This window comes from Ochotona princeps, chromosome X (genome assembly GCF_030435755.1).
Source record: "Ochotona princeps isolate mOchPri1 chromosome X, mOchPri1.hap1, whole genome shotgun sequence".
Lineage (NCBI taxonomy): Eukaryota > Metazoa > Chordata > Mammalia > Lagomorpha > Ochotonidae > Ochotona > Ochotona princeps.
The window spans coordinates 103,055,843-103,078,053 of record NC_080865.1 but is presented as its reverse complement, the minus strand read 5'-3'; the positions used below and the strand labels follow the sequence as shown (position 1 = coordinate 103,078,053).

Genomic DNA, 22,211 nt, shown 5'->3' with positions numbered 1-22,211 from the left:
TAATTTTTATATGTGATATCGATCTTGAGTGTTCAGTGTTTTTCATGTTATCATTTTCCTCATTGATGAGGGTCAGAAATATTATTGCAGGTTTCATTTCTGTGTGTGCCTGCACATATATATGTGAGTTTTGTAGCTGAAGTCTTAAATGTAAAGCTCAACCACAGTGGGAGCATAAAAACTGCTGTGTCCAGCTGCTCAGATGTTCCCATCGGTCTTACTAAGAACATGGCTTTTTCGCCATTGGAGTCTAACTTCCGCAATTTTATTATACAACAAAAAGCTTTAAACTCAAAGATCACCAGAATGGAATTTAAGTCTGGCTATTTTTCAACTTGGGCTATACCTAACTTTAACAATGAGAGTGCGGAATGATCACCTACTGTTTCTGTCACAGACCTGCATGGCCTTTAAAAACATACACAAGCTTGCATGTTTGATGTGTGTATCTACTATTTATCTGGTCCTAACTTAGTGAACAAAGTTCAATTGCTCAGCAGATTAAAGGTTACATGAAATTATATACCAGCAGGTAATTACAAGCAATTAATGTGTGAGTAGTGTATACTTCAATGGAGATTCATCTGGTGAACTGCAACACCAAAGATATTTACATTGTGATGCTTAGGGGTAAAAAAAATGAATACAGAGGGTCATAAAGAAGAGGGGAATGTCGCCAAATTAGATGAACTCTTTCCATTCCTTAGGGATCATTCAGAGAATCCCAACGTGATGTATTACCCAAGACCCACCTTTCTCTATAAAAAGCTAGCTACTAGAGAGTTTGGAGTTTTCTTTGGAATTTTTGTGTAAATCATTCATGTTGATATCACCTGGAATAAAATCAGTGATTGTATGTTTGTCAAAAGCTAATGTGACAAAAAAGTAAAATGAGAAGAAAGAAAAATAAAAAAAAAAGAAAACAGAGTAAAGAAATCCTGAGGAATGGAAAATGCAGCTAATGATTGTAGAAGTCCAGATTTCAAAGCCATTAGGAAGCAAACTGTATATTATTAATTCTAGGTAAGCATAATTTGACTTGTTTCAAAAGATTTGAGAAAAATATATGTTAACAATCCTTCTAGTTGTGGGCCTGTCTGCCAAAAGAGGAAGAGGTGTGAATTTCTTGTCAGACATTTTTGCGAACTATCTTATCTCCCTGATTCCAACAGTAGAGTGTAGCGTTTTGGATAGCAAACTTCTCTTCAAGAAGATAACTTTGCTAAAGAGAACCCAGGTGATTATTTATGCTTCATTCAGATCATGGAGTTAAAAAATATTTATGCCAGCTGACACGTTAAAGCTGTCAAAAGAAACGTTGTCCTTTCATTTCATCACTAATTAAAAAAAAAAATTGGGGCTCTGGAAAGGATGTTAACAAAAAATCCTCTGCTCAGACATGGCATGGCACCACTTTACAAGTGGCATTGCTACACTCATTTATTTTGTCAAGACTCTTGATTTTGTGGTATTGGTACAACATCTAACCGGTTAGTTTGACAATGAAGATTCTCATGTGAAGATTTAGTCTGCGGGAATCACCAGAGTTTATCAGTGGATTCTAAAATATGCTCTTTTCTGGACCTAAGAGCATAGTTTGCTGAAAATCTTTTCAGGTCTCTATGTGTAAGTTCTCATGCATGTGTAAAACTGCTTATTTGATTTCTCAGGAACCTTTCATCAACACAAATATTTCCCATTATTTGTTTTGGGTAGTGTGGACTTAAAACAATGTGGGCATTCTACAAAGTACAAAATAAATGGTGGCATACGAGAAATGCATATCAAATGCTGAAAAATGACTAAGTGATAAAACATACACTGCTCTCAAGTTGTAGTGTCCACTTACGATGATTTCAGTTTTTCACAGATATCCAAAGAAGCATAAGAACAAAGAGAATCAAAGATAACTTTCCCAAATGAGTGGACTTCCACCAGTGACCATCAGTGTGCTGGCAGAGGTAGAGTAATGGGTGGTGATGTTAGAGATGGGAGTGCATCAACTACAACAAATGGGCATCGATGCGCAGCCAACATAGTCCTTGGCGAACGTAGCGGACAAGATTGGTCATGCTGCTGTGCTGGGTCAGAGGCCCCATCAACGTGTCCAGGTCACCAAAGAATTCTGGAAATCAGAGCAGTTCTTGGTCAGGACGTTAGACGATATCATGGGAAATATGCACCAGATTGAAAAATGGCCTTCACATACACAGCGATTATTCATTTGTCCATTCACTCATTCAGACATTCAATAATGCTTTACAAAGTTCCCACAAGGGGATCAGAGTGTCATAAAATACAGCTATTTTAATCCTTAATGAACTCCAAAATCTCTGTAGTACAAATAATTCTTGTGTTATTGTGATCAATAAAAGATAAATTATCTGTATCTTAGTTTGTAGCAAGCTTTTAAAAACCAGCACATATTTCTCAGACAAAAGACTTTAAAAAGTAATTACAACTCCATGGAAATTTGCTGTACACACACACACACACACACACAAACACACACCAATATATTTCAAAAAGTACAGTTGGGCCAGGTGGATTCCTCTCTAGGCATCAACTTCATTTGATTTCTGCTGATAGAGGGATGAATTATTTTTCACATATAAAATATTTTCATATGTAATACAGTATGAAGGAAAATATTACAGAAGAAAGTGAGTGTGGAATGAATTGTCTACTGTGAAGACCTTTCTATGGTATTCTGAGCTAGACACTCAGGTCATTATTAAAATAACTGCTTCAAGTGAGCAGTGCAAATAGCTTGGCTGGTCAGCAACAGGAATTCTAAAGGGCAGAGGACAACATGAGTTCTATTGATTCATTTTAGCACCGAGACCACCTTCAGTAAGTCAGCTGCTGCTCCATGGGTGTGCTGGTCAGGAAGGAGTGAAGGATTTCTATTAGGACAGCTGACCTTACAGAGGTCTGCATTGCGTCATTGACTGGGAAGAGGTGTGCATGGCTGTCTTCATAGGGATGCAGAATTCCAATCAAATGGAAGATCCTCATTTCCTCTATTTCCATACGAACAAGCCAGATGTGAGAAGAATCCCCAAATCCAAGTGAACAAATAATGACAAGTTTGTGAGACTCAAGCTCTGAGCAGAGGATTCAAAACTAGCTCTTTTCTGCAGTGCATGGACGGGCCCAACTGGCAGCATTAGCGGGGCACATTTTCTCTCTGCTGGTACAGTGACAGAGCTGTGCTGACTCAGTATTAGGCAGAGGATTTGGCAACTGACACACTGAGCTAATGACAATATTAGCATCATTTCACTCAAACAGCACACTCACCATGTTGCTCCTGGAAATTTCTATAGTCAGTTTAAAGGAGTTACTCTAAAAGATTTGAAAGTGAATGTATTTCTAGAGGAAATCCATAAATATTGAACAGCCCTTCAGATATCAAAACAAAATAAGATAGAAAAGGTGGAGGCAGGCAAGCTAGGCAATTTTAAGATATCCATGTCTTTGCTTGCATTTCTAAAACCCTTGGATCAGTCTGGTTTTCTGAGCCAGTCATCTCTTTATTTCCAGAAACCTTGAACAGTAGAGAAGCTATGAATAGCCCTTTGCTCAGATAACTGAGCTTAGGATCTCACTGAAGGTGTTTGAGGGTCAATCATTAATTTTACTTTTTATATGGACAGTACAGCCTACTATATAAGCAGTTCACAGATTTAGGTAACTTGCTGATGTTGCTCACTTAGTTCATGAACTAGGCAGGAATTAAACTTCAATTAGCAAGCTGCACAAACTGTATCATTCCTACTCCAGTGCTCCAGTGGGGTTTTCACCCAATATACTCAGCAATATGATAGCAATGAGTAGCAAGAGGAAGCTGTGCAGAATGTGCCTCTTTCCATGATTAGACATTAGATAGAACCACACCAGAGATGACAATGGCAGTTTTTAAGAGAATATAAGCAGACTGAAACTATGGTAAATAATGCTGATGCCCCCAAACTGGCAGAAAGGCCCATATTCGCCACAACCATGACTGCAGTGGGGTAACCTGTGACCACTGGGCCTGATTCAGTCAAGTCAAGTGAGTGGCCAGAGGAAAAACGTGCTTTATTTTTACCTCCCATTTTCATTAGGATAGTGACACTAGGTTTGTACGTAAATGACAGGGTCACAGATGGCAGAGTGAGCCATCAAAGATGGCTGACTCCTTCTCTGGTTAAGCAGAGTTCCTTTTGCATTTGTTTTATAGCAAACTTCATCATGCACAGGAAGGGTTCTGCTTCTTCATCCCAGCTGTTAGTGTGTAAAAAATAGCAGCTCAGGTTTGGCCTTTGTTTCCAAATGCAAGCCACAGGATCACGTACTCAACAGGAGCTAGTAACTGTGATGAAGGTAGCAACCTTTGCTTCAGCCAGCAGGATGTTATTTGATTTGCAAATCATTCTTATTGCCTTTGTCTTTGTTTTCCTGTATTGATCCTTGTTACTGAGTAAAAATCCGAAATGCTTATTTGCCAACACCGCAGTTCAGACTACTTTAAAAGAGAACAAAATCCCAGGCCTTTTCATTCTCTTATGGGCAAACTCCCGTTCCCTCATCCGAGGCCTGGAAACCAGAAGAGCGGGAACATGTAAAGCCACCAAACTCAAGTCCTTCAAAGCACACCTGATTCCATCAGTCTGTATGAGAAATGGGTGTAGCAGATGGGCATACCTTTGTTCTCTCTTGTCAGTTTGTCAGCCATGTCCCAGTGTTCGTAGCCCCGTAAAACATTGCTAGTGATGTTGACATGGCTGGCAGCCATGTGGTGAATGCGCTGGGGGATGGTGACAGGGCCGTTGTTACAGTTCGCCATTGGGTTGATGGGAGAGACATTGTTGAGAGACACTGGGGAAGGAGTGTTCCTGAGGAATGGAAAGACAAGCCTTGTTAGGCTAATGGAAAGGATGACAGGCAGGTTCTGGCTGAGCCTGATCACGCTGGAGTCTCCTCAGAATGCCATTTGCCAGAGAGAAAGTTAGCATGTTGTACACAGATGAAACCCTCAGTGCAGTATAGCGTAGACAACATCCCACAGCTGTTTGAGCACAATACACAGTGTCTTCTAAAAGTTTTTGGAGATGTATTTTACAGAAAACAAACAAAAAACATGTACATGCACTTCAATTTTTGCATCAAAATAAACTTATCATGTAATTCCATTTCCATGATTTTTGGGGGTACTCTGATAGCTTTGACTGTAGGCTCTGGTGCCAGTAGAGAGAGCATATCACATTCAAACAGGGCTACAGGGCCAGGCTGTAGATGAAGCCCCTTCTTTTCAGGCATGAGACACCCATGTCTTCACCACCTTTGACAACCACTGAGGCCTCTGTGCACACTGCTACTTTTGTTTTAAAATACCAGTGAGAATCAGGTGAATTTTTCTCTGGCATGGTTCTACCCATAAATGTAGATCTTACTTTGAATACATATGATGAGTGTTGCCATGCTTCTGAGGAAGAAACAACTCAGAGAGCTATGATGATTTCTCTACCTGCTGCCAGAATAGCTACTGACAGAAAACACGTGATGTATAATACTGGTCTATCATCAAAGTGTTTTGTGGAAACCACAATGACAGTTTGTTCCAAATACAGTTACCACAATAAACCGAGCACAATTCATAAAAGACTCCCAAGGAGCAATATCAGGGAAGCCAGAGAAGTAGAATTGCAAATATCTCCTTAGGATTCTTTGAAGTGTGCTACACAGAGGGGCAGTTAATTGCTGACTGCTCACCTGCATGCTGTTTGTGAAGAGAAACTTTCAGAGTTTCTACACTGGGCTATCCCAATGTTTGGACACAGATTTTAACTGCATTATTCAACAGCAGCAACAAGAAATCACCTGCTGGCTGCATGCAGTGTGGGGTAATTTTTCCTTGATGGTCCAGGCCTGTTGCATGCTTACCAGGAAGAGTTATGTAAAGATGGGCAGCTTCCTGTATAATATCTCTGTGTCACTTAGGCTCCCTTTGCCCATATTTTGAGCAAATGCTGAGGCAAGTGTATTATTTTATCAGAACAAAGCATTTTGAGGTAGTATAAGAAATGTGAAGATGATGTGCTTGAATTTCCATGAGTCTGTAATGCTGAATGAACTCATCTCCCCTCATTCCCCTGAATACTATATAGTATATCAGCAAAGAAACCCTGTATCATTTCCCACCTTCATCACTTTCAACCCCTTATTAGCTGGCATTGTTGGCAAATCTAGACTTTTGAGATGGCTGTACTGTTCTTTAGGGTCAACACTTGTTCACAGAACAGATGTGCATCCTGACCAGCAGAACATCCACACACGTGGTTTGCAACATGCAAATCATAACGCTCCAAAATGCTGAAGTGATGGTGACTAGATCTGGAAGCAGTGCTCTTCTTATCATACACGCAATACCTACAACAATATGAGATACATGCAGCACTTCCACAAACTAAGCATATCTGGATCCTCGGACTTATCCTGTAGTTGTCTGGTATAACAGGATGTAATGAATTTCCTGCAATATTGAAAATACGTCTTTTAAAGTTTTATTTATTGAATCAAGATTGCTGAATAGGGTAAGGAGAAGTTACACAGATGGAGAATCATTAGCCAGGGTGAAGCAAAGAGGGCACATTCCAGGAAATAGGACATGACAGTCCAACGCAAAGGGGCAGCTGGAGACTGACAGACATAGGAAAGCAGAGGAGACAACGGTGTGGTGTAGCAGTGGTCAGACACCTCAGTGTCAGTCAGTGAGCAACCATCTGAGCTCCACCTGCAACTGGAGCTCCACCAGCAGCCAGGTGAGGAGAGTGCACCGGGAGCACAGCAGATATTTGCCCGTGCTGCTGATTGGTTTGATTCAACCATGAGCAAAGAGAGAGCAGCAAATCCCAAAAAGATGATGCAGGAACAGGGTTAATCTCAAGCCCTGTATCCCACTACAGCAGCAATAATGTACCATATTGTTTAAGGAGGCAAAGGTTATGGAACAGGACTATGCATACACTGAGTTTGGAGCGAACTCATTTCTGGCTCAGTGCATTACACTGACACGGCAAAATACAGGTTTCACCCAAAATAGGTCCAGACTAGATGGCCAGCAGATCAACAATGAAAAGAATGTAATACAGGAGTTTAAGGAATTTAAGGAACATGTCATATAGCAAATAGCAACACTGAAACAAAATTAGGTGGAATTATTAGAAATGGAGCAAAAATGGAGCAAATTAAAAATCCAGTGGAAAGTATCTATATTAGAATGAAGGAGCAGAAGAAAGAATCTCAGAATTAGAAGGTATTTCTTGCAACAATGGGAAAAAAATTAAAAGCTGGAATAGGAACTGAGTCAAACTAAGATAAGTATTCAATAATTAAGATAATTAAGGGACACTATTAAAAGGACAAATATAAGAGTTATGGGAGTTCTGGAAGGCACAGAAAGAGAAGCTGGGTTTAAAAATTATTTAAAATTATTGAAATTATTTAAAAATTATTATTTTAGTGAAACAATAAAGGAAAATTTCCCTAAACTGAAGAAAGAATGGGGAAACTAAATCCAGGAGAGGCGCAGAACTCCCAACAGGCTTGACCAAAAGCAATCTTCATCACGACCCATATTTACTTTTAACATATTGGTTACTCATGGTTAACATATTGGTTACTGTCAATTAATTCCATAATGATGTAAATTTTTGCTGATGGTGTGTTGGAGCTTTTAATTGCCTGGGATGATACTCTGCTGGCTCTGTCTTCAGACCAGAGAGGGTATACCTAAGAAGCCGTTGAACTTGACTGGACAATAAGATGCTGGACTCTATGTTTGGTATATGCTTGCAATGGGGGAATCTCAACTGAACTTGAGCTGTGGTTATGCAACAAGGGGGAGGAATCCACCATGGTGGGAGGGTTTGGGGAGGGGTGGGGAGAACCCAAGTACCTATGAAACTGTGTCACATAATACAATGTAATTAATGAATTAAAAATAATAAATAATTTAAAAAATCAAGCTCTTCAATCAAACATAAGGCAAAGATCCTTAAATGTACACGTGAAAAAAAAAACATCAATTGACACATGGAGAAACCCCAATCAGACTCACAAGAGATCTCTCACAGGAAACTCTACAGGTCAGAAGAAAATGGAGTGACATATTCCAGAATCTAACAGCAAAAATTGTCAGCCTAGGATAACAACCAGCAAAGCTTTCTTTTGTCTTTGAAAATGAAATAAAATTCTTCCACAGTGAAGAAAAGTTAAAAGAATTTGCCTCTTCCAAACCTGCCCTACAAATGATATCTAAAAATGTTCCCTTGACAAAGAGGATTAGCACTCACCTAAACCAAAGGCAAATGCGTGAAGCATCCCAGTAAAATAGCAACAGAAGACTAAATCAAACAATAAACAGCCCATTGCTAAAATGATACGATCAAATTACCACCTATTAATATTCACCCTGATTGCCAAATGCTTAATCTCATCAGTCAATCAGCGTAGATTAGTAGACTGGACCAAAGAACAAAGCCGATCTATCTGTCACCAATAGGAGACATATCTCACTAACAAAGACCAGTGGAAAGGATATCTCATGGATTTTGATGCTTTTGTTTCTATTTTCATTTCTTCAAAATTGTTTTTTGTCTGATATTAAATTCTTCACTGACTCATAGGTTATACAGTAGCCTCATTTTCTTCAAGAAGGTTCTTGATTTTTGTTTTCATTTCAGTGAGACATTAGTTGATCAGTAGCATGTTATTTAACCTCATGGCATTGTAAATTTCTATTGTTCTTACTGTTGTTGATTTTGTTTTGTGGTTTTTCATTTAAGCAATGTGCAGTAACTGTGTAATGGAGACTACCATATTCAGATGTGAGGATACAATGCAGTCTGCATCTCTACTTTCAGATCAAAGATGAACTCTCAATGAAACTGATAAGTACATCTTGACAATAGGATGCTGGACTCTGCCATTGTCCATGCCTTCAATGATGGGCATATGACTATTTGCAAAGAATTATAATATATTAATTATATAGGGGAAATCAGTGTGTGGGTGAAGGAATTTATGGAAGGAAAATCCTAGAACCTATGGAAATGTATCATAAAATAATAATAATAATAATAATAATAATAATAATAATAATGGAAGGAAAATAGAAAAAAAGTAATGACAAGCAAAAAAAGTTTTATTTATTTGGGAGGCAGGGCAAAGGACAGAGAAAAAGCTCCATTTGTTAGTTCATTTTGTACATGCCCACAATGGCCAAGGCACCATGGGAATACATACAAGCCTCTGCACCCTAATCAATGGTGCACACGGACATGAATTGTTACTTCGAAAAAGAAAATATATGCCTTAAGAGGTGGCTTAACTTCTAAACCATGTTGACTATTTCTTAGATACTTTGTTAATTCTTGATATCATTATTTAATTGCTAAGCAAGAGAGTGATAAAGGAATGTCTAAGGTAAAGGACTTCAGACAGAAAAGTTAGCCCAATGATCCTGACACAGTGAATGCTGGATTTCTTTAGTACAGAAGTTTTCAAATGCTGTTTTTCAGGCATTTTCTGCAGTGATGGGCAATCATTATTAAAAATCAATTTACTTGAAGAAAGCAGTATGTTGTCATTTGTAATATCTGTAAAAATGACAAAGCTGTCAGGTTCTGTGCTTGCTTAAAGAAGGCTAGTGTGGCTCTGGAATCCCAGAAGACCTGGGTTCTAGCGCAGGCTAGGCCATGGAATTACTGCACACTCGAGAGTTGAATCCCTTATATTGCTGTGTCTCATTTTTCTCTGTTGAAAAGAGAGGCTGCATTCAATGATTTCTCATCATATCTAAACATCGTAATTGAAAACAAATTATTTCTCTTTACCTTGTCCATCTGAAAAAGCTTTGGGGAATGTATCCCACCGGAGCATTTGGAGATGCTCTCATCCTCTTTTGTTTCCTATTTGATGTGACAGAGCCAGGGCTTGTTGTGGTCCTCCTAGGCTCTATGACTGGAGCTTCTTTTTAAAAATTTATTTGTTATTATTATTATGATATTATGATACAGTTCCATAGGCTCCTGGCGTTTCCCTTATCCCCTCTCCAATTCCACCCCCCAACCGAGTTCCCCTATATCATTACTAAAGTATAGTTCTTCATACACAGTCATATGACCATCATTGCGGGCATGGACAATGGCAGAGAGTCCAGCATCCTATTGTCAAGACATAGTAAACAGTTTCATTGTAAGTCCATCTTTGTCTGGAAGTGGAGATGCATACTACATTGTATCCTCACATCGGGATATATTAATCTCCATTTCACAGTTACTGCACATACCCTTAAATGAAAAGCCACAAGACAAAATCAACATTAGGAAGTAAAATAGAAATTTACAATGCCATGAGGTTAAATAGCACATTACTAGATATGATAATCTCCGTTACACAGCTACTATACATCCCCTTAAATGAAAAGCCACAAAACAAAATCAACAACAGGAAGAAAAAGAAAGATTAACAACACAATGAAGTAACATGCTACTGAATGACTAATGTGTCGCTGAAAAAATGAAAAAGAAAGATCAAGAACCTTTTTGAAGAACTTGATGCTACTGTGTGATCTATGAGTCACTGAATAACCAGATAAAACTGTTTTAAAGAGATGAAACTAACAAAAGCAAAAACATCAAAATTCATGATATAGTTTCCGCTGATTTTTGTTGGTGAAATGTGTCTCTTCTAGACAACAAATAGATGGGTTTTGTTTTTAATCCAGTCTACTAATCTATGACGTTTGATTGAACTTAAGCCATTTACATTCAGGGTTTATATGTATGGGTGGTAATTTGGTCCAGTCATTTTAGGAATGGGTTGCTCATTGGTTTAGTCTTCTGTTGTCATTTTACTGGGATGTTCTTCACATTTGCCTTTGGTTTAGGTGGGTGCTAATCCTCTTCTCTGTCAAGAGAACATATTGAAGTATCATTTGTAGGGCAGGTCTGGAAGAGGCAAATTCTTTTAACTTTTCTTCACTGTGGAAGAATTTTATTTCATTTTCAAAGACAAAAGAAAGCTTTGCTGGTTGTTATCCTAGGCTGACAATTTTTGCTGTTAGATTCTGGAATATGTCACTCCATTTTCTTCCTGACTGTAGAGTTTCCTGTGAGAGATCTCTTGTGAGTTTAATTGGCATTCCTTTATGTGTCAGTTGATTTTTTTTCACGTGTACATTTAAGGATCTTTTCCTTATGTTTGATTGAAGAGAGTTTGATGATCATGTGTCATGGTGAAGACTGCTTTTGATCAAGCCTGTTGGGAGTTTTGTGCCCCTCCTGGATGTTTTTTCTCTTTCTGCACCTTCTGGGACTCCCATAACTCTTTTTTTTAAGATTTATTATTATTGGAAAGCCGGATATACAGAGAGGAGGAGAGACAGAGAGGAAGATCTTCCATCCGATGTTTCACTCCCCAAGTGAGCCGCAACGGGCCGGTGCGCGCCGATCCGATGCCGGGAACCAGGAACCTCTTCCAGGTCTCCCACACGGGTGCAGGGTCCCAGTGCATTGGGCCATCCTCGACTGCTTTCCCAGGCCACAAGCAGGGAGCTGGATGGGAAGTGGAGCTGCTGGGATTAGAACCAGCGCCCATATGGGATCCCGGGGCGTTCAAGGCGAGGACTTTAGCCGCTAGGCCATGCCGCCGGGCCCGACTCCCATAACTCTTATATTTGGCCTCTTGATGGTGTCTTTCAATTATTGAGTACATTTTTTGGCCTGACCAGCTCTGCTTCCAGCTTTTTGCCTCCCCCTAGTGACAGGAAATATCTTCCAATTCTGAGATTCTTTCTTCTGCTTGCTTCATTCTATTTTGGAGACTCTCCACTGTCCTTTTAATTTGCTCTACTGTGTTCTTCATTTCTGATATATCAGCCTTGATTTGCTTTATTGCTGCTATTTCTTGCATAACATATTCCTTAAATTCTTTGAACTCTTGTTTGTGCTTCTCATTGTTCAGAAGCTTTAAAATGAGTCTTACGGATTCTGTGTCCCCCATTTTCTCGATGTCTTCCTCAGTGAACTCTGAGGTTAGCATAGGACTTTGTTCCTTCGCAGGGGAGTCTTCAGTAATATTCATTGTGCTTTTGTCTCTACTTTTGCTATTGGTCATTGTACTTCTGGTTAGCAGTCTTCTCCTTGGGTCAGGTTTCTAAGCTGTGTCACCCACAGGTCTACGATGCGATTTTACTTATTGCCGTTGGTACACAACTCTTTGCTTGCAGCCACTTGTGCCACAACCTCCAGCGAGTTCCAGGTCTGGGTTCTTATGTTAGATTTCCACCGTGGTCTCCACAGCCCCAGCTCCTGGCTCGCCACTCTCCACCTCCTGTGATATCATGCTGAGGTTGCACTGTTGTCTCTGCAACCTTTCTCCCTCTTCCGGTTGGAGCAGGTCCCAGGATCAGAGAGACACCAGGTGTCCTAATAGCTATGTGTTGGTGGTGCTGATCTTGTCGGAACCTGTTTGCCATTAGGTCTGGTGCCACACGGACCTATTTTGACCCATTGGATGCTACAGTCAGTATTGTCTTCCTGTGGGACCAGTACAATCCACTGAACTCAGTGAGTTCTTGCAAGCTCAGCAAATGTGCAGTTCACTGTTGCCACCTGCAGTCCTAAAACTTTTGCCACACTGTACAAAACAGTGCCCTATGTACTACTACTAGAGTTCTTTATCTGCTGGCCGTCAGATCTGAAGGCGACCCAGACTTATTTTGGGTGGAACCTGCACAATGCCATGTTGATGCAGTTCACTGAGTCAGAAATGAGCTCACGCCCAGCTCAGCATATGCTCAGTTCTTTCCCTTGCCATTGCCTCCTTACACAAAATGGTGCCCAATTCGGCTCTAGGGGCTGACTGGGCTGTGAAATCCACCCTGTTCTTGCACTGTCTGTCTGGGATGTGCTATGCTGTCTCTATTCCTGGCCAAATCAAATAGACCAGCAGGACGGATAGATTTTTGTCTGGGTTCACCTCCCAAGCTCCCAGTGAAAGCCCCTTCCCACCTGGTTGCTGGTGGAGTTCCCGCTGCTGGTGGAGTTCAGATCACTGTTAGCTGAATACCACTAGATTATCAATCACTGCAGCACTGCACCATTGTTTTCGCTGCTTTCCTGTGTCTGTCATTCTGCAGGTACCCCTCTGCTGTTGTTCTGTCCTCTCCTATTTCCTGGAATGTGTCCTCTCTGCTTCATCCTGATTAAATGTTTCTCTGTCCATTTAAACGTGCCCTTACCCTATTCCGCCATCTTGATTCTCCATTCCTGAAGCTTCTAATGAGCATGTCTGCACAGCAGATCCATGAGGGGTCTTCGTAAAGTTCATGGAAAATGTATAATGTGAAAAAATCCTGCATAGTTTTCAACAACTTCTGTAGTGTAATAAACTCTTCTGTTCTCTTTATTCCACTTTTCCATGAACTCTTTGAAGTTTCTTTGTACTAATGAAATGCAAAAATTAAAAATTGTGACTCCGGTGACAAGAGGACTGGTACAAACTTTAGTTCAGACTCCTCTCCAACTCCAACTCAGCTCACGCCATGCTTTGTATTCTTTTAGTGTTTCTTCACATAGTTCTCACTCATGCCAATGTGCATGGTCACACTTTCCACGGCTCCTGCCACTATCACCCTGGCCTAAGCCCCATTCTTTCTCATGTCTCATCCATGTTCACGTCCTTTCTGTTCTTTGGAGCCATCAGGCATGCCCCCCCCCCACATACGGGCGTTGCCCCGGGTACTTACATAGAATGCTTGCCCAGCTTTCCTCTCAAACATTCCAACTCAAGACTGTAGTGCAGCTCCCCTACATATGCAGCTTTCTATGTGACATTTACCACCATCTAGCATATTGCAATATCTTTAATTGCCTTTCTCTTCCTACAGAATCTATTCTCACTGGGGCACAGATTTCTGTCTGGTTTGCCCTGAACTATTGCAGCTAGAACACTATCCGGCATATGACAGCTACTCAATGAATACCAATGAATTAACAAATAGAATTTCATCAATTCAATAGATAGAATTTCATCTATTCCTTATGTCATATCTACCACATAAGCTACGAAGAATTGAGGGAGAAGAATGCATAAAGCAAAAAAAAAAAAAACAACTGGTGAATGTTTTTAAAGGGCTAGACAGGATCACTCACACATAATGAGAATTAGTAAATATTCGATGACAAAAGGATGAACAGACCCTTACTGAAAAGGGAAAAGCAGTCTACTAGAGTTGGGAAACCCAACAGTTTCTGTTAAGTGCCCAAAGGGAATCACAGACCAAAGCTGCAGGTGCTTAGAAGCAGGATATTTTATAATTTGAAATTTAAAAAGGTGACAGTGTCAATAATCACTGCAGTATCAGGAGCCACCCTGTGTTGAACAGTTAACTGTGGCGAAGACAGTGCTCAGGGATTCAGCAAGATGCTCCGGAAGTCTGCCCATGACTCTGCAAGAAGTTCTGCTGCCACTGTTTAACAGATAGTAAAAAGATCTCACAGAAGTTGAACTCATTTCTCAGGCCCAGACACAAACTCAGTGGATGGGCTAGGGTTTTACTGAGGTCAGTTTTCCTCCAAAGCTGGTTCTTCTTCCATGCTACCTTGAAATGTTTACCGTACAGTTGTCAAAAGATTTCACCTGACACAGGTATCGATCTCTGCTTTTACTTTTCTATCCACACTGGTTTGCTTCCCTTTCCCCCACAAGACTCAGACATAGAAGTCCACACAGGCACAATCCTCTGTAAGCTTAGAGGGAAGTGATTGATCTGCTGATTCCTTCCAGGATGAGCAGACTGCTTGAATTGCTTACACCGGTCAATGTATCAAGTAAGTGGGGATATCCCTTATTCTGGCTCCTTCAACGTGGCATCCGCAATCACCTAATTATTGAAACTCCTCCTCTGGAGGCCTCAAAAAGCCTTCTTGCATAAAAATTCAGTATTCTTCCTAGCTCGCTTTATCACCTCTATACAACATTGTAGATTATTGCACAGCTCTTTTAAACTCTCCACAATCTGGTTTCCATTAAGTTTACTTCAGGGGTTGGAAATGATGACTCACCATTCTGTTTTCCACAGCCTGTAAGTCAGAAGCAATTTAAAAAGAAGAACAGCTGCACCATTTTCATGAGAAAGAACAGCGGTTTTTATGATGATCTAATATTGACTTAGTATTATTTAAAAATTATTATTTACAAAAAGGGAGCAAATATCACATAGTTAATAAATGTCATTTTAAGAACATAATCATACTTCCCACCCTACCTTCCCTTTCTCTATCTTATTTTCCATTTAATTTTTACAGTGGCTTATACTCAATTTTAGGTATCATCATGGGGTTGGTGTATGAGCCAAGTTTACATTTTGGGACTTGATTATTGGTTGTCGCCCTTTTTCTATAGTCTCAAGGAACAGAGATTTTTCCCACTTGCTACTTGTTGAATCATTATGTAGAGGGTTAAGCTTTGAATATATTCATTTTGAACCCTAATGAGGCAAAATGTTATTCAAAAGACAATTCCATTCTTATTACTAAACTTGCATTTTAAAAGTTTTAGTAATTATACTCTGGTTTCCCTTCAGATCGTATAAATCTTTCATCTTTTACTAAAAGTTTTACTAATTATTACGCAAGTTATTATATATTGAATTTCATCATTAAAAATGTCAAAATCTGTTTGCCTTCTCGTTCTCCTATACATCAGCCTTGGTTTTGTTCTTGACCTGTCAAGTCCAAGATATATAGCATCTGGTCATTTCTCAAATGTCTGCTCCATAGTGAAGACATTTTTGTCCTTCTCCACACTATTTCTTTCCACTTCCTTCAGGCACTCCCAGGGTCGGTAGTTCCTAGAGGTCTGTTCTCACCCTTCCCTACATTCTTTCCCCAGGAGCCCTCATGATCCCTTCTTAGCATCTGATTTCCCAATCACTGGCCAGATTAGCTGGGTTTTGAATTCAGAGCGGGCCTCTCCAGAAGGGTGCCATTAAGAGCCCTTTGCTGGGGCTGCAGCTTCCCTTATTCAGAAAGCAGGCCTTGGTCCTGCTTGCAGCTAGGACACCCTCACTGGCCACACAGGGAGGCCCAGATTCTCTCTCCTGGGTTTCCATACACTTCATTCACACCTATTATCCCCTTCTTAGTGGAAGCCTGTGTGCTTTTGAACTGCAGAGTCCACATGCAACTCAGCTCTATGCTCCCAACCCCTCCTAGTGCCAGGCATGGAAGAGTTGCATTTGCCAAGGTGCTTGCTGAATGAATGGGATGTAACTGCTGGATGGCTGTATGGAGCTGCCTCATTCAAAAGCTCTAGCTTACCAAAGGGAGTGTGCTTTCTTCAGTCAGAAGCTGCTCAAAACATCATTTCAGGAGGCTTTTAATGTGACTTCACAAGCCTAGGATGTGTTTGAGTTTTTCGCTTCAGATACATATTTTTTTTTTAATGTTTCTCCCAGTGATCCTTTAATACCTGCTTACTTGACCTTGCCCTTGCTTCACTTTGTGCTCAGAGAAAGCAGCTTTCTCTGGGCCTTTCAATGGTTATTTTTATTTCTCGACTTTCGGAGAAAATCATTCTTTCCTTTTTATTTGCCAGTCTAAGAGTATGGCCTAATTCAACCACCTAAACACTGCTTCTTTCAATCTTTCCATACAGTAATTGAGTTAATGTGCTTTTTTTATGAATCTGCTGCTTCACTCTTAATGTTTTTATGATTTCAAAGTAGTGGTCATTTTTCAAACACTTGGAGTATGCTTTATAGATATTTATAAAGTGGCAGTGGGAACTGTTTTATTCTTAAAGAATGTTTTGATCAGAGACATAAAATAAGCTCTTTTTAAAAATACACATAGATTTTCAAAAACTTTATGGCAAATATATATTACAAAAAACTATACATAAATTTCCAAAAAAAATTACACCCAATAAGTTCATGTTTTAATTCTATCATTTCCATGAATTTTAAAATATTCTTGTTTATTCACAGTCAACTAGATTCCCTTCCCACTACTGGTGGAGGTGAGTATGTGGAGGTGAGGGAGATTTTGGAATCAGGAGACAGTGATGTTCAGGTAAGTTATCAAAGTCACATTGCCAATTTGATCACTTCATGGTTGATATTGAACTGGCATTCCAAGTCAGTCTAAGAACCTTCCCTCAGTGTGCCTGAGAGGGCCTTGGGCCAGCCCCTTCAGCCTAGAGGTAAAGACAGAGAGCCTCGGAGACAAGAAGGGCCCCACTGATTCTTGGATTTCTGGATTCCTGGCCCCACTGATTTCTGGATCTCCTTGAACTGCTGTTTGGAGGTGCAACTCTAAATAAAGCTACGGGCAGGGGCCAAACAACAGCATTATAGTTAGTGCTTTTATGCTTTAGGAGAAGATCTTTTAGTATTATACCTACAAATTGACATGAAGGCACACATAACTGGCTAAATGTCTTCCCACTTTCAGCACCAGTGTGCCTCTGTTTTTTTTTTTTAAAGATTTATTTTATTTTCATTACAAAGTCAGATATACTGAGAGGAGGAGAGACAGAGAGGAAGTGGAGCTGCCGGGATTAGAACCAGCGGCCATATGGGATCAAGGCGAGGGCCTCAGCCACTAGGCCACGCTACCGAGCCCCCTGGTTTGTTTTTGTTTTGCCTCTGCTTTTATTAAATAGCACTTACCTTATATCAATGAATATTTGATTGAACTTTCATTACTGAGTGAATCATTGACAAAATCGCTACAGTGGAGTTAACTTTACTATGACTCCCCGAAATGACACAGTGCTTGCCATCTCACTAGAAGATATTTTATTGCCATAATTTGGCTGTAAGATAAAAGAGTTACAGGACTTGGAACCACAGCATGATAAACTTTTCTATCTTGCTGTTAACCGAAGCTTGGCTAGAATTCTGTGTGTGCACAAAAATAACTGTAGTCTCAGAATTGGTGTATGCAATATATTTGAGGGTCTATTCTCTCGCTTGCATGAAAAAGCAATTTTCATAAGATACTTACTTTCCATTGCCTACCCATGGAGATGGTATCTGAGCGACTTTTGAGGCATTTTGCTAAAACAGAGAGAAAGAGAGAGGGAAATAAGGACATCTATTTTGTGTTTTATTAATTCAGAAGCAGATGGAAGTGTGATTTAGAGTACATTAATATTGATTGCAGCATTTCAGGATGCAGAGCTTGGATGTATGTGCACGTCAGCATACCACAACGCACACTCGATGAAAATAGCTGGGTAGGATAATTAGTGGGCTCCAATCAGGACCGTGAAAGTCACTTGATGAAAGATCTTATATACTAAAAGGCCCAGTGAAATCAGACGCAGATCTCCAAGAAGTGGCTTAATTATCCTCATCTGACATTTATTCTGCAAAACAAGCTCTTCAGAGTATAAGTAAGGTTTTCACCTTTAACTCCAGTTGCAAACTTCTTTCCTGGGCTGCAGGGTGGGCTGCATGTGCTAGCTCAGGAATGTACCAGAGAACCAAGCAGTGTTTTTATTGCTGTGGCTGCCTGTTTGCAGGAACCACCTTGATATGCTACCTTTAGCTGAAAACTCTCATGGCTGATATTTCCTGTGGCCTGCATTGCAACTGGTCCAGGGTCGGCTGCACTGCAATGGGACATGGGACTCTAACACATTCTTTTGCTTCTCTGATGGAACTGGCTGACTGAAAGAATGGGCCTGCTTTACCACCTGCTCTTTTAAATGTAGGTAAGTGGGAAACCTGACATTAAGTATCACAGCATAGGGCAGGAATCAGGCCCATGTAATGGTCTCAGCAGGCTGGAACTCAGGCAGCGCGGATGGCCAGGACACCTGTGGCACTGGAGCTGTGCTTGGTCTCAGCAGTCATGGTCATGATGCTGTTTTTCCTTGTTTCTTGGCATCTGGCCCATCCCCTTTTGTAAAGGGGGGGTGATTGGGAGACAGCATTTCCAGGATTCTAGTAGGAAAGTAAGGCTTTTCTGAAGATGCAAAAATGCAGAGCTAAGGTGCATTCTGCAGATTCCAGTTTTTAACCTCAAAGAAGCTGAAAATACTCCCAGATGGATGACTCATTGAGTATCTTCCTGGTGGTTTTGAAATACTCTGACATATAGGACAGGCCAAAGAGGAAAAATACTATAGCAGTACATCTTGAGGTGTCCACAGGACCAGCAGCTTTAGCACCATGTGGACCCTCATTAAAATGGCACATTTTGTTACTATGTCCAAGATTCAAACAATCAGATGTTGTTTGGATGCAGTTCACCACTCAACAAACAAAATTCTCACAAAGTTTCCAGGAGACTCTGATGCCCTTTAAATTTCAAGAACCACCTTTCTAGAACATAGATTGAGAGAGTAGAAATAGTAGATGAGGCACTGTTGCAATGTAGCCTCCTTTCACCTACATGAATACCAGCTGTATGGCACAATACCACAGAATAGCTGGGGATCTTGCTCTTGTTTTCCCAACTAAGTCACAAAGTCCTCATACGATTGTGTACTACAACTCACTGGATGTTTGATATAAGGTCATGCCTTGATGTTTCAAATGGCTTTGATACAATTTAGCCAAGAGGTCACACATACTCAGACAAAAAAATGCTGTTTTAGAGACCTCCCCAACTCTAACTTGTGGCCGTTGCCGGATGATAGGAGCAGCATTGTGGAGTATGGCAGTCAGGCCTAGGATCATGGTACTGCTTGCCATTTTTATCTTGGCACATTATCATACTTTGGCATGGCATGTGGTGGTATACATTTAATATTTTTTAGAAATTAAGTATGTCAGCTCCCTAGATGATGGATTTATTTTTCTTTCTTTTGATAACCAGGAAAGGGGGTTGCCTTAAATTGCAAGCACTGCACACTCCAGTGGTATCCATGGCCATAGGGTTGTGGAGGTCCACCCAGAGTCAGGTGGCCACAGTGACTAGCCTAGCTGTTGAGAGATTCCTGAGATGGCCTCTCATTTATTGAGAGGCCGACCATTCCCGGAGCCAAAATCTGTGCCGCCTCAGGAGGTGCAATACAAAGCAAATTCCCTCTGACCGTAACAGGAGGTTTCCAGGTGTTATTTGTTCAGTTAAGAAAAATAATCAGGGTTTGTATTAATGTATCTTCTGTCCTCGGAATAAAATCAGAACTAAGCTCTTTTTGGAGACCTGAAAGCTGGGTGAGGAGCCTCGGCCCAGTAGGAAAAGGAAGGTTAAGCCTTTGGTAGCAACAGCTTTTTCATGCCTACTATATCCCATTAGTGCTTTTACCACCATGTATCTATGAATCATACAGAATAAAGATTACCTTAAAGTATTCCATCAGGGATCTAGAGTACTTCATAGCATGGTCCTTCTTCAGCTTAAACATCCTCAAGTAGAGAAGTGATAAGCATCGATAGCTATGGTGACAAATAAAATGATTATATTAATGCCAGTGCTTAATGAAACCAATAAACTGTCAAAAATGCTCATTCAATCTTGCACTTACTCTTCTGTGGTTAAATTGAGACATAGAAGTAACTAAAGAAAATAACACAGGAAGGGGAAAACATTAAAATCTCATGTTGACTACTGTATAGATTAGAATAAGTGCTGAGTCAATGACAGAGGCAGTTTCTGGTAACCCTTTAGTGGTTTAATACAAAATAAAAATAATGAGCTGAGGTAAGTAGCTTAGGTGGATCTTGATTTTTGAAATCTTTCTGGGACTTTTTAAAATATATTTATTTTTATTGGAAAGGCAGATATACAGAAGGAGAGACAGAAAGATCTTTTATCCGCTGATTGACTTTCCACGTGACTGCAACAGCCAAAGCTGAGCTGACCCATAGCCAGGAGCAGGAGCCTCCTCTGGGTCTCCCACATGGGTGCAGGGTCCCAAGGCTTTGGGCTGTCCTTTGCTGCGTTCTCAGGCCACAAGCAGGGAGCTGGATGGGAAGTGGAGCAGCCAGGACATGAAGTGACACCTACATGGATCCCAGCATGTGCAAGGTGAGGATTTTAACCACTAGGCTGTCATGCTGGGCCCATTCTGGGACATTTAAGGATGTGGCATCCATGTGACTCACCATAGCACTGCCAGTTTTTTATCTCCATCTGAAGCCAAAGGGCTTGCAAAGTTCTTCAGCCTCATTGCATACCTTTGAAGAGAAAGTAAAAGCTCAAATGGAATCTGTATTCCCCTTCCCAGAAATCTACTTGGTCATTGGTGTTCTGATGGACTAATGAGTTAGGTCCACATTTGCTTTGGAGAAGGACTAAAGCTTTTCTCAAAACATCTACCAAATCATGATCAAACAGCAGAGTAGGACTTACATGATATCCCGCCCTGAGTTCCAGACACATCAGCTCAATCCTGAGCCCATGTCCTAGGACAATGACATTGAATCACTGGGAGTTTATGTCTAAGCAGAAATGCTGACAAAACAGTGTTTGTAGCAAGACTCTAGCTCATGATTGATATTAAATGAGAGGTGGGCAAAAATATCAGCCACAGCTCAGTTTATAATGGATTGCATAAATATTATACAGCTATACCTAATCTGAGAATTAGGGAAACCTCAATCACACAGTAAAAAGGTGTTTTCTAATGGCTGAGGTTTTGAGTATATTCCTATGCAAAGTGTTTTTGTAATTAAATGGAAGGTCAGTTTCAAAGCATTTTAAGGCTTTCATGCTCTCAATTTATGATACTTTATGATTCTTGTATATTTTGTCTTGGAATTTTCTTAATTGCTACTGTTCCACACCAGTGATAAAAGGTTGAGTAGTTCTTCTCTTTTTCTTTCTTTTTTTTCCACTTTCAGCCAAGCTCATTTCATTTTGGACATTTAGAATCTTGAAAATCAATTCATTGCATAAAATCATTGCCTGAGCTTTGATGCAATTTCACAGATACTTGTGGGAGTATATGTAAAAAAAAAAAATCCAATGTGGCAGAAGGATGCTTAAAGTGTGTGTTCAGGCAGCTCAGATGAGTTCTCATTTGTGAGAATGCGGAGGGTCTGTATGCTGCTGAGCTGCCACACTTGATGCTCCGTTGTCAGTAGCTGGGAACACCAGGGGTCCAAGTTCATACCTCCAAGACCTAGCCTTCCAGTCAACCCACCTCTCAGTCACTACCCCAGTTCTGTTGAATACTTGATGTGGGTCCCTCTGTTGATG

General features: G+C 40.4%; 1 protein-coding gene across 1 annotated transcript in view; it reads right to left on the bottom strand.

Moving 5' to 3' along the window:
• Positions 1 to 648: 648 nt before the first annotated feature.
• AFF2 (ALF transcription elongation factor 2) overlaps positions 649 to 22,211 on the bottom strand; it is a 484,531-nt gene continuing 462,968 nt past the window's right edge. Inside the window, exons 17-21 of the mRNA XM_058659060.1 lie at positions 21,116 to 21,187; positions 20,353 to 20,446; positions 18,063 to 18,115; positions 4,690 to 4,880; positions 649 to 2,125 (exon numbers count right to left, since the gene is read on the bottom strand). Of these exons, the coding sequence (XP_058515043.1) occupies positions 2,004 to 2,125; positions 4,690 to 4,880; positions 18,063 to 18,115; positions 20,353 to 20,446; positions 21,116 to 21,187 (532 nt within the window). The 3' untranslated portion in view covers positions 649 to 2,003. The remainder of the gene's footprint in view (positions 2,126 to 4,689; positions 4,881 to 18,062; positions 18,116 to 20,352; positions 20,447 to 21,115; positions 21,188 to 22,211) is intronic.